At 49.7% G+C, this 12,720-nt stretch overlaps 1 protein-coding gene across 1 annotated transcript; it reads right to left on the bottom strand.

Annotated features, from left to right (window-relative positions):
* Positions 1 to 464: 464 nt before the first annotated feature.
* On the bottom strand, positions 465 to 12,428 carry LOC104494076 (WD repeat-containing protein 59-like; the record flags this gene model as incomplete). Its single annotated transcript, XM_010136866.1, has 9 exons — positions 465 to 621; positions 1,659 to 1,736; positions 2,660 to 2,776; positions 3,237 to 3,325; positions 5,139 to 5,176; positions 6,744 to 6,824; positions 7,699 to 7,784; positions 10,773 to 10,908; positions 12,379 to 12,428. Coding segments are annotated over 9 exons (832 nt in total), but the record flags the coding sequence as incomplete, so codon positions are not given.
* Between the last annotated feature and the right edge of the window lie 292 nt (positions 12,429 to 12,720).

The raw sequence follows: 12,720 nt of genomic DNA on the forward strand, positions 1-12,720 counted from the left end.
TCCTGCCTATGCCAGCACACAGATAAGGTGGGTCACTGGGGCTGGGCTATGCTGGAGGTGAGGGGTTAACCAGTGAGCCTGCAGCTCTCAGCAGGGGCAGGGTGCTTGCACTCCTGCGCCCATCTAATACTTTGTACAATTTATTCTGGAAGATCTATTTAAAAACAGACTCGCAGGGGAGTGCAAGCTATTAGAGCCACTGCTGACCCACTCAGCATTCGGTGGATTTGCTTGGTTAGCATGGAAACAACAGGGCAATGCTTCTGTGGGCAGAGCCATAAAACAAGTACAAAGCAGCTGTAGCTTGAGGTGGGGTAGGAGAGCAGGTAGGAGCTACTCCAAGGGAAGGCAGGAGTCAAATGGTGATAGCATAAGCATCGCAGCCAGGAGCCAGGTCTCCACAGCCCTGCTTAGCTGATGGCTGCAGCACAGGAGAGAGCGAGCACATCCAGCCCTGAACTCACCTTCTTTCTGCTTCCTCCACTGGAACTCCAGCACCACATCATCGTGTCCAACAAAAGTGTGGACAGGCGTGTTCAAGTCAAAGACATTCCAGAGAAGTAGACTGTTCTCTCGACGGAGCTGGGGGACCATCACTGTCACCAGCCCATTGCTGAAAGGCTTGAGAGAGAAACACCCTGCTAGTTAGTCTTGGGAAGTTATACTCCCATGCTGCTGTTACCATGCTGTATTTTTTTTCCTTTTCCTACCAAGGACACGTGGGTTTTAAAGAATCTCATCACAAACCACCACCAGGCCTAAAATTGAGAGGGGGGGTTCAAGGAAATTGCTGTGCAAAACCAGTGTCTTGCAACAGAAAAGATGTGGTACACTTCAAGATATCAAATGCAGCTCACAAGATTAATAATTTCGTTCTGCTGCTTCCTCACTTTTCAGCTGCGAGGCTGGAGGGATTTAACCCTTGACTGTTCCCACGTGATCTTTACTGCAATTTGGCTCGAGCTGCAAGAACTGCTACCTGAGGACTGAGCCCCAGCAGCTGCTCAGGGTCATGATGCTCTGAGGAACACTAGAACCCAGAGCCACAACCCCCACCATGGGGATGGGGAAAGCGATCAAAGATCTGAGGCAGAGCACTGGCTTCAGGCCACATCCAGATGTCTGAGGAACTGAGGACGGATACGACTGATGTTAAGAGCCTTGGCTTCTCATGGCGGGGTGCTTGCTCTATAAAAGGCAACAGTTCTTGGATTTGACATGCTGCAAGAGCCCACTGGGGCACGCTTGGAAACTTTGGGAGGAAAGGAGGCACTCTGAGAGGGAAAACGATCACCGCGCTGCTCTGTGCAAGAAGCACTGGTACTGTGGCTGAGCAGAAACACAGGACAGCGAGAGCAGCAGCCATTCTGTGAGCCTTCTGCTCCCAGAGCCAACCATCTGTACCTGGCTTTTCAGCCCGCAGGAGGAGATGCCCAAGTCTGGGATCTCACACTGCTAGTCATTCTTTCTCCTCAGTGCCCCCCACTGTGGATCTGGCTTTTCTAGCCAGATTTTAGCACCAAGAGAGATTTAAAAATCAACTTAGTAATATCCAGCAGTTGAACTGGTGAGAAGCCCCTCAGCAGCTCTTCTTTATGTAATGTCACCTCATGTGTTTGCTCTTATGGCACAAGTGAGTCTGGTGGTTTCTCACTCACCGTGTATCTTGCCTTCCAGACAGGAACCTGGCAGGGAAGGATATTGAGGTATTTCCGAGGCTGACGGTAATCCCAGAACTTTAAAAACAAAACAAAACAAATAACCAGAAAGACAAGCAAAGGCAGGATTCAGCTGGCTATACTTCCAAGCTGCAGATTTCCACGTGGCTTGCAGGTGTAACAGAGCAAAACCCATGCCAGGGTGCCCACAGCAACATCAGTAACCCCAGCAGAGATGGCTCCAAAGGATAAATATCAAGCTGTTAGCATCTGGCAGCATCCTTTAGAGCACGAATGACTTGGGGTCATATTCACAGTGATCACAGCTTGAGTAATTAGAAGGGTGAGACAGGCAGCCTGCTTGGACTTTCAGAGCTATGCGGTACCCCGTAGGCTCCCACTCAATGTGCCAGTCTGGACTGCAGGCAAGCCCATCCTGTTGCTACCCCTAATTTGGTAATGAAGAATCTAACCTTTTCCTTTGCTACAACACACCAATTGCTTTTGCTAAATTTGGCTGATGTAGAAAGCACACTATTTCCCCTCAAGTAGAAGGCCCAGCACTGTGATGCTTGCAGGCAGCCTCTTATGGTTAACCTGAATTGACAGGAGTTTGGGAACCCCAGGGGTTGGAATCCCATGTCTCTCCCTAAGCTGATGTAATAAGCCTGAGACTGGCAACGCTCTATGGGAGAAGGCTCTTCTGGCACGTGTAGCCAGCTCCCTTTTGGCAAGCAACAGGCAGAGGTGGTTGTTTTCAGCTTCAGTACTGCCCAAACCACCGCAGATGTGTGGCAAACATATGTGCACCCATCCTGCAATGACTTCTCTGCCTGTTCTGCAAGGGGACCCCTGGCTCGACCAACACAGGTGGCCAGAAAACAAAAAATAAGGCTCCAGAACTTGCCAGTGGCAAGCCCTCGCCAGGACTTCAGCAGTAGCAAGGGATCTGTTCCACCACCCTGTCATCTCTCAAGTGAAGTCCCAGAAGCAAGACTTACCCTGACAGAGTTGTCCTGGCTGGAAGTGGCCAGCGTGTACTCGTTGTCTGGATGCCAGTCCAGACCGTGGATTTTAGAGAGATGAGCTGCCAAGTACTCCACTGCAGTGCTAGGTTTCTGCAAGCAGAGAGAGTTTCCTTCTCAGCACAGGACCGCTGAAATTTGGTCCAGTTCTTCGGCATAAAAAGAGACACTAACAAGGGCAAGAGAGGCAGAACACCCTCCTGCTAGGAAAAGGCAAATGGCTCAGCAAAAGCAGTTGAAGAAAAGGTCCTGTGAAGGTGTGGTAAATTCCAGTCACCAAGTGCAGTCCCAAACCACACTTCACGTTCAGTAAAGAATTAAGCGCTATGAGATCAAAAGCAGAACGTTACCGGGCACAGTTTCTGGGGAAGGAGGCTGTCTGCGTGCTCGCTTCAGACTTGTGGACTCCTAATTCTCTCTAGTTTAAACAGTCCCACAAGAGAGCTTTGAGGCGAAGTAGTACATTTTTCTCAGTATTTATCTGTGACTGGAGACATATCTGTACTGCATAGGTGGGAACACACACAGGCTGCTCAAAACCCCCTCAGCTTACCCTTTTGTCCCATATTCGGACATCCCCATCGTGGCTTGTGGCTAAACAGTTGGCATTTTTCTTGTTCCATTTGACCTGGGAAGCTCCAGCTGCAGCACAAACAGAGCAGGTCAAACCAAGGAATTAAAAAGCAAACGGCACAGGAGACCCTTGAACCGGGCTTAGAGCTGCTCTTTGCTCAGGATAAGCAGCTCAGAGGAAGCGTAGCCCAGAAGCCAGTGTGACGGATGGCGTGAAAATGATCAACACCTGATTCCTCAGCACAGCCTTTGTGTCCTGAAGACCTCAAAGACCTTCACAGCAATCTCCAGCCATGGGTTGTACCCGATTAAAATACTCATCTCCATTAGCTCAGATGGAGCAACTTCCTCCAGACGAGAACTGCAGGTTCAACGCCTCCATCCCAAATCCCTCCTGGTTTTATTCAAGCTACTTCCAGGCACTCAAAGACTGATTGATTTATCTCCCCAACACCCTCTATACTATCTGATGCTACACAGGGAACCTCTGTTATCGATCTGTTGTTAAAATACAGGTGTAGGAGGCCAAACTGTCAAAATACACCACTGAAGTCAAAGACATCAATGGCATTGTAAAGAAACCAGACGACAGTCCAGATAGTATGGACACATGGTCACGAAAGACACAGTCAAGCGTCTAAAATCAGATGTTCGTTGGTTGTTTCCAAGAAGCAGCAAAACACAGCTTAGGTTGACGTGGACTGTTCAGAAATTGTAAAATAAATCAATGTTCTGTTCATCCTTACCCTGCCAGTATTTGCAAAACACTTTAAGGTCATTAGAAAGGTGAGGTCCAGGAGGAAGCTAAGCAGATCCCAGTCTGCTGCTACACCCCACCTTCGCTACCCATAGGGAGCAGATTTTACCCTGACAAACTGGCAAAAAGCTAGTCCAGGGGAAAGAAGATGCAATTAGGTTGCCAGTTAATTGAGCTGATTCACTCATGACAGGTACACAGACATCGGGACCAGCACTAAACAGAATTGGGCGAGGGAGGAAGGAAGCTTCCTGGGGAGCCAGATGCTGGGCTGGCTCCCCCAGACCTATGACACCTCACCCTGGGCACCAGAATCGAATGCTGCTTCTCCCAGACTCAGGAAGGTTTTTGCATCGCTGTGACAGAAAGGTTTGGGGGCGGGGAGGGAAAGGGGAGCTCTGCAGATGTGTAGCCTAAGGAGATCGAAGCAACAGAGCTTAGGAGATCCGCGTTACAAGGACTGCTGTAATACTAGGACCAGTAACTCAGGAGAAGGACATTTGGCACGTCATCCGTCCTGTGACCAGTTCCACCACACGGCTGGTGAGGACTGACATGCAGCACCTGCCAGCCAGAGGCACTACAGGCGGCTGGACAGCTGCACTGCCAACTGCCGTGCCAAGTGCCCTTCCATAGCAAGTGCAGCCCAGGGAGAGCACCTTCGTGTCACCGCTGCAGCTGCCGGCACGCTGAAGGTGCCTGGGGAAGCAGATGTGACCAGTTACTGTCCCCAGCCCCTCAGTGAGCAAGAGGGCAGGCGGGCAGGCGGTGGCGTTCAATACCATGGCATGCACAGCGCAGCTACGCAGGGAAGAAGCTACGTCTAGAGGGCACAAATGACTGCCTGCCAATTCCAGGACAGCCAGTCCAAGCACTGCCACTGCCCTCCATGGCCGGGAACACACAAGGGCTCCACATCCCTTCTGAATTCTGCTCCTCTAAAAGGAGCCATGAGCTGGAGCCTCCCAGGCTGCTCCTACACAGGACAATTGCACATGGTGGCACTTCTGTACTCTGCCATGCTCAGCCTCGGAGCGTGAAGGGTGGGAGGAATAACAGCAAGGGGCATTCGACACTAAACACAGGTATTAACCCTGATTTAATATCACACGCTCTCATACTTACCAACTGCAGAGAGGGAGACTGTAGGCTTCCTGGTGTCTCTGAAACACAACATGGCTAATGTGAGCACCCACGGCATAGCCCAGCAAGCGCAGCCTTCCCAGTGAGCTCCTTGCTATTCCAGGACTGATTTTACTGCTGCCCCTTGGGAGCTAACATGCCTTCTGCTTACCAAGATACACCATTAAGTGGAATAAAGACAGAGGTGACAGCTGGAGGACAACAGCCATCCTGTCGTGTACAGCAGCGAGTTGAGGACACAGGATGGAGGTGGAAGGTTGGAGAAGAAACCCATGCAAAGTGTGGCATGTTGCACGTGCAAGGAAACTGGGCTCACAGAGTGTTGCTGCAGGAAGCAACAAAACAGACTGTCCCAGGAAGATTTAAAGGAACAAAAAGAGCTGTGGAAAAACTTGAAAAAAGCCACTGATGTGTCTGTCAAGCCTTTGCAGACCCTGATTCAAGGCAGATGGAGCAGTGAGTTCAGGGCAGAGACTTCATGTCTAGTATATAAGAACAAAATTTGTAGGATGTAAGCTCTACAGACCAAATTCTGCAGTGGTAGAAGCCAGTGCAGCACCATGACAACTCCCAGCAGCCAGGATACAAATCAAGGTAAGAATTCGCTCCTTGACTTCGCTCCTCAAGAATTCACCTGTCCTTTCATGAAAAATGTGCAGGAAAATAAGGAATATGGCCTTTAGCTTTTTGCGTTTGCTGAAAAGCCGTTCTCCGGCAGGGACTGCACCTCTTCCCCTAAGAATTTCTGGTAACAGCCTTCAGAGAACTCTGTTTTTGCGTGGCACTAGGATAGTATCACAGGAAAACATAACTAGCAGTTATTGTCTGTCTCTGTCTTTTAATTACACATTAATAATATATTGCCATTCTCAAGCACCATTTAACCAAGGGTCTAAGTGCTTCATAGGAGCTAAACAAGCCTCAGGGTAGCCTGGTGCAGCGGGGTTATGTAATTATCCTCCTCTTATAACTGAGCAAAGGAGGCAGAGGGAACCAAAGTGACTTGCTGGGGGTCGTAAAGAGCTGCTGTACAGCCAGCAAGTGCACCCAGCAGTCCCAGTACCGGCTCCTTGCTCCTCGGGTGTAACATCTGGTGGGTTTGGAAGGATCTGTTACCCTGAAATTACTCATAGTAGAAAGCACCAGGATCAAGGGAAGGCACAAGCAGGAAAAGGTTCCACCAAAGTCACTGGCAGACGGCTGCAGGATCGTGAAATGGTGCTCAATCACTCAGCTAAAAAACCCAAGGGGGTCAGGATCACCCTTGGTTCAAGGCTCACTGTGGGATTCCAGGAAAATCTCCCAAGGAAAGATACGAAACGAGTAGCAAAAGAAGCAAGCTGGTTGGTTTTTTTCCAATCAGGATGTTGCGGGGGCTTATCCGTACCACTCCACCACCCCTTACTGCCTCTGAACTGCCTTGAAAACAGGGGAAGAGAAGCCAGCTCTGTGACCACGGGGAGCAGGCGAAGCCCCAGCCAGCTCAGCAGAAGAGCAGCGCCCAACCACACATGCTTTGCACTGCAAGCTAATTATGGAAAGGAGTCCAAGGATTTCCCTGCAGCGCAGAAACATGCTGATTCTTACTTGATGTCCCAGATGTAGATGTACGTGTCTACAGAACTGGTGACCAGCAGGTCTGGCTCAAACACTGCCCAGTCCAAGTCGCTGCAAACGCAAAATCGTAGGAGGTCAGCAGAGAAAACGCACACAGAGTTTGCACTGACTTCTCACAAGCCCCCAGAAGATTTCACCAACAAATTCATGGCCACTCCCTGAGACCTGCTGAAACTCTTCAAGTAAAAAGCAAGATCTCAATCATTTCTCTCAGTAAATTCCAAGAAGCAACGTAGTGTTCAAGTAAATTCCAGTGAGGCATCCTCCCAGCCCTAACTTTACTGCTGTTGTGTGTGTGCTCTTCCCTCCACAAAGGGATGCTCAGTGAGTCCCCAGTTACCCCACACTCTTGGCATCAACCCTCACTCTGAGACACCTTCCTGTTGGCCTCCCCAGGTGCACCCAGGACACAAAGAGCCTCCAGCCATTTCAAGGGCTGCAATTACTCCACTACTACTCCAGTCAGGAGCTGGAGTAAAAACAGCACCTGCACTTCCAGCCCAGCACTAAAGTACACCCCAAGAACCAGAGGCCGAAACCTCCCCTGCACCACCATAACACACCGCGACTTTTGTCTTTGGGATTACCTGCTTTAATTAAGCTGCTGTCACATAGAAACGCGGCCAGGATTCCATTTAATAAACACGCTGCTATACTTTTCCCAGATGATGGTTGCTGTTCATGACAAGGACAGCAGCCCACGGCAATGATGCCTGAGCCATCAAAAGCTTAGCTGATGTACTGGGGGGGGCCAGGAGAGGGTAAGCCGCTTCACATGCGGCATCATCTCCAAACGGGGAGGTGGTATGGTCCAGAAGAGTGAGTAAAACCAGGCTCAGGGCAGAGCCTGAGTGGGGCCAGGACTGAAACGTGAACCAGGCCATCCTCTTCCACCCAGCAGTCCACAGCATCGCTTGCTCCTCACCTGATCACACGTGTGTGTCCTTGCAGTGATGTGCAAACTTCCCCGTTACCTTCCTTCCACTTATACAGGTCAACTCGCTGATTGCTCTGATGGAAGAAAGGAAACAGTGTCCAGTGTCACACAAGCAAGACGGGACAAAAATCGTGAAGGTCCCCTTCACTTTGAACAACCTCATTTACTAACGAGTCACACAGTGATTAGCCCAAAGCAGAAGAGCAAAGATTAACCTGCAGGCTGTGAGGACTCTCAAAAGCTTACACTTTAATCACACCCACTTAAAATTGGAGATAAACAAGAACAGGAGGAAAAAAGCCACATCCAAAAATGTTTCCATGAAATGATGTTCTCGGAGCTTTTATTTCCTAACACCACACTGTAACTGCAGGCAACAGGCAGCCAGATTCTCTCTGCAGGAACAGCCTCCACGACTGGAGTGTGCTGTGAGGGGGATGATGGATCACCACTGGTTCTCCGCTCTCCCTCCATTCCCTTCTGGGATAATCAGGGCCATGGCCAAACATGAACAACACAGTTTACTGGCTTCAAGGTCACCTCCTCAAGTGTATTTCCATCCTTGCCAGCCCAGGAAAAAAGCCTGAAGTGCTTATCACTAACTGTAAACCACAGGAGCAAACCAGATGAATCAATGACAACTTTATTTAGCTTCTTCACTCATTCCAGGAATAAACCCTTCCCCAAATGCAGTCACACACAAAATCAGTGTGCTTTCAGTTCATGTTCTCCCTCCATTGAGGCTTGCTTCAGCTCAGGCTGACACTAGTCTTTCTGGGGCAGAAATTGCCTTTTTGGCTGCGCCTATGGCACCAAGCACAGTGGGTCTTGGGCCATGACTGGAAATTCCCGGTAATTTTGCAAAACCAGAAATGACATGACCTCAAAACTCGCTCTTCATTAGTCTCCTTTTCAAACTTAGAGGTAGATGAGGGAAAAGATAATAGAGAAAAGGCTTATTTTACACTTTTGGTGACAGCTTTTTGTGGTGGTTTGGATTTTTTTTCCCCCCAAAGCTGCTTCATAGAAATTTGAAGATGCAGATGGATAAAACACTCCGGCCTTCCCTGAAATGGAATTTCTCCTCCCAGCTCAGCAATAATATAAGACATTTCTGTAATAGCTCACAGCAGGGCTGCACAAGAGCTCGGGGCAAGGAAAACTCTTTGCATGTTTCTCATTGACAGAAGGATCTAAGGAGGTAGAGTGAAACTACCCAGTGGGATTTGTTGAGGACTCCAGAGCTGATGCTGCAAGATGAGGATCACCAGAAGTTTCTCAGGCTCTTAGTGGGGCATCCCACATGGAAAACATTACCCATGGCACCAGGCTGGGGGGGATAAGTAGCAGTAACACACTTCCAATGATTTCATCACCCTTTTGTTCAAGCATTTGTAACCAAAGAAAAGCAGTCTAGGGTGGAAAACAATGGCATTTCTGCAAGGACAGCTTAGGAGTCCCCAGCAGCATGCTTGAGCCAGAGGGCAGAGACAGCCAAGCCCAGCAAGAGAACATGTTTCAGCACTTCTGGAAAGAAGCAAAAAAAAAAATAAGAAGCCCTCACACAAACACAAGGACAGCCTTGCTCTCTGCCTGCACCACTTCCAGTTAACAGCACCACAAACTGGGCAAAGCTGCTGGCAAGCAGGACAGCAGCCTTTTACACTCCCTGTCCCTCCTCCATCCACAGGGATGCGGAGAGACAGGACCCTCCAGTGACCACAAATGATCACACTCTGGGGTTCCTCATCTGACGTGATTCAGCAACTATGTCTAAATCCCTTTAGCATCTTTCTTTATGACTGGGAGCAGCAAGGTTTGATGCCAACTACAGCTGATTTCAGTCTGGAACAAGACGGGTTGCTGTGTCTGCTCGGGGCAGCAAGAGATGGGAGCGCTTGGAAGGACAGGATGGGCACAGCTCCCTTTGGCAGCAGGGTCCTGCTCAGATCAGCGCTAACCCATCACTGGATGTTACCCTCAGAGTGTGTCTGAAAAGCAGCTTTCCTGCCTATGCGGGGCCTGAAAGCACGCTTCCTTACTTAGTTTTTATTTTCACGGTCTGTATCTGGAAGTGGCACTGAAGGACCCGTTTCTGCAAGGTTTACAAACTCTCTGCTCAGCAGGCAGCTGCTGAAGGCAACTTTAAGGTGTCAGCCATGTGCCAGAGCTGGGAGAAGACAGACTGGGGAATGTCAGAGAGCAAACAACCAAAGGCTCCTCACCAACAGCACCGGTCTGCTTTTAAGCCTGCCTTTAATTTCAATCATAGCCAGACCAGGAAGCAAAAGGAACAAAAATTCCAGGAAACCACCTTCAGCTAAGAGTTTTCTCAAAAAAAGTAGATGAAATCTTTCCACTTCCAGCTATTCCAGGACTCTCGGGCTATAAAAGCAGATGCAACACGTCAGTAGAACAGTGTGCACCCAGCTAGCGCCGGTTGCTGCGGTGCCGTGGCTGATGGCTGAGACTGCTGCGAGCAAAAGCTCGAGGCTCTGGGTGAACAAGCTACAGAGCTGGATAGACAGAGTAAACATCAGAGCTAAAAACTGCACTCAGGTCTCAGATGGCCACTACTGCTTCTTCAGACCTGCCTATTTACTTCTCCATGCACCGAATAAAAACTCCTTGCTGACTTGGTCCCTTGGTCATCCCAGCAACCTCGATCATTCCAGTGGCAAGCCGGTATTAACTTGTGCTATTTACAGACCACACCACATCCCTCCGGGAGGGCTGGGAGGTGAAAACAAAACAGCATCAAGCAAGAAACCAAAAAAACCCACACAAATCTCGTAACAGAATGCAAGTTAGAAAGAGAACACATCCCCCCTTCCTTCCAGAGAAGGACCACTGGGATGCCTAATTTATTTGGCTAGAGGCACCACGATGGACCAATAACCGAGAGCCATCGCGCCAAATACCTCGCTGGCAGTAAATGAGTTAGGCCTTGACCTTGCAGCATGACTTGTCTGTACCAGCTCCATACAGTCCTCCATGTCTGCAGAAGTTCAGCCATGAAAGACCAGGAAAGTTGATGAGTTACTTCTTCTGAGTGAACTTACCGAAGCTGCGAAGTAATACGCGTAGTTGTCGTGCGGGTTCCACTGCACTGCCCCAATGTCCCACTTGCTCTGTCGAGAGATCTTTCGATGACCCTCGTTTGGCGCATCCAGGTTGACTATGTAGAGGAAACGGCGGCTGCAAGAAACACAGACACAAAGAGGTTGTCCTGTGCAGGACTGATCTCAAAACACCGAGGCCATATGGAGCTCACAGCCTCGTGCCGAGGACCAAAGAAGAGAAGCATCTGACAAAGCAGATGAAAATACCGCTCCTGAGAACACTACATTTGACCACACACTTCAAAAAGGGCTACATGACAAAAGATGGGACACGCTGAAATTAGACAGGATTTGCAACTGAAGTGAGTAGCTCAGACCATGGAAAACCCCAGGTAAGTGGGATACAAAAGGAAGCGCTGAAGACTGGTGCAAACACATCCCAATAAGCTTATGAATGTGGGTGGACACAGCATGGCACGGATCTGGCTGCACTACCTACCTGGCTAACGCTAGTATAGCAGAGGTGTATTTGCACGATGCTGAACCTGAGCTCATTCACCTCCCCACAAAGAGAGGCAAGGAGTCATTCCCTCCACGGTGTGATTCATCTTACAAGCAAGATAAACCACCCAGAAATAATGGTGAGCCAGCTGAACTCTAATGGAGGACCAGCTCCAAACCACGTTGAACCATATATAATTAACCTCAGCAGCATCACGTACGTCAGCAAGCACACACCTTTAGCTCTCACACAGCTATGAAAGAGAAAAGGCAAATCCCGAAGGGCTGCTGAGCGCACAGAAGCTTGGAGAGCAGAGAGCCCCAGACCCGATGCCCAGCTGCAGATGGGCTGTCCCCAGCTTTTGCTGTTGGCCCAAATAAGCGAGTTGTGAAACTGGAGGAAGAGGCATCAAGAGCCAAACGAGCTGCCAAGCTGGGTATTCCCACACAGGGTTTAGTGGACACAGTCAGAAACCCGGACTGTATCGAAGGACCCATTTCCTCTGAGACTGAGCAAAGGTCAGCTGCACCCATGCAATCCTGAATGTGAAGGGAACATCCTAATCGGTGTGGCAATGGTGGGGCTGTTAGGGCTCCTGAAAGACGGCAGTCCGCCAGACAACTGCTGAGCTGTCTGAGGACTTGCCCTGGGGGTGGCAACACAACGCCCAGCCCTCCTAGGAGCTCTGGCAGCTCCGTGTCTTTGGCACCTACTGCTCTTGGTGAGAATCAGCCGGTGCTGAACCAGCAGAGGAGCAAGTCAGAGTGTCTGGCTCCTCTGTCCAATATCTGGGGCAAATTTTGTCTTAAGGACATAATATTTCATCTGTATTTCAAGCATCATTCAAATACTGCTTCATGATGCTCCACCTCCCACAAGTAGATTTGGCAAAGCATGTATCAGGAAAGCCACAACAGTATTTCACTGTGCTACTGTTGCTGGCTTTCCATGCTGTATCCCACGGGAAACGTGACCCAGAATCCTTTCCACCAAGCCTTGAACGGAATTCAGCGGTTCCTTTCTGAAATCAGCCCTTCAGCTGAGGTCAGCCTGAGGCTGCCAATTTAGCTGTCACACATTTCTAACAGCAACTGTCACACTCACCCCGAGAGCACTGCGCGCTGTCCCAGGCAATCCACTGACATGGCAGTCGCCTGTTGAAGAGAAAGAGGGCACAGAGCTGAATCATACCTGTCAGGTCAGCTTCTCAGTCAAACACACGGCCGTGGGGAGGAGTTCGGGAACACCCGCCAGCTCATCTTCCACAGATGAGCTGCCCCAGTGAGAGGCAAGGCCGGTATCTGTCAGCGATGGCAGAAATAATGTTCCCTTCAAGAAGCCCAGGCGGGTGATAGGACACAGCGGTTGATTTTGGGACGCAGGAAACATCTTTATTAGAGTAAATGGAATAGAAAACCTGGCAAACACCATTACGAGCACCGAGAC

The sequence above is a fragment of the Buceros rhinoceros genome, unplaced genomic scaffold, assembly GCF_000710305.1.
Source record: "Buceros rhinoceros silvestris isolate BGI_N320 unplaced genomic scaffold, ASM71030v1 scaffold23365, whole genome shotgun sequence".
Taxonomy (NCBI): Eukaryota; Metazoa; Chordata; class Aves; order Bucerotiformes; family Bucerotidae; genus Buceros; species Buceros rhinoceros.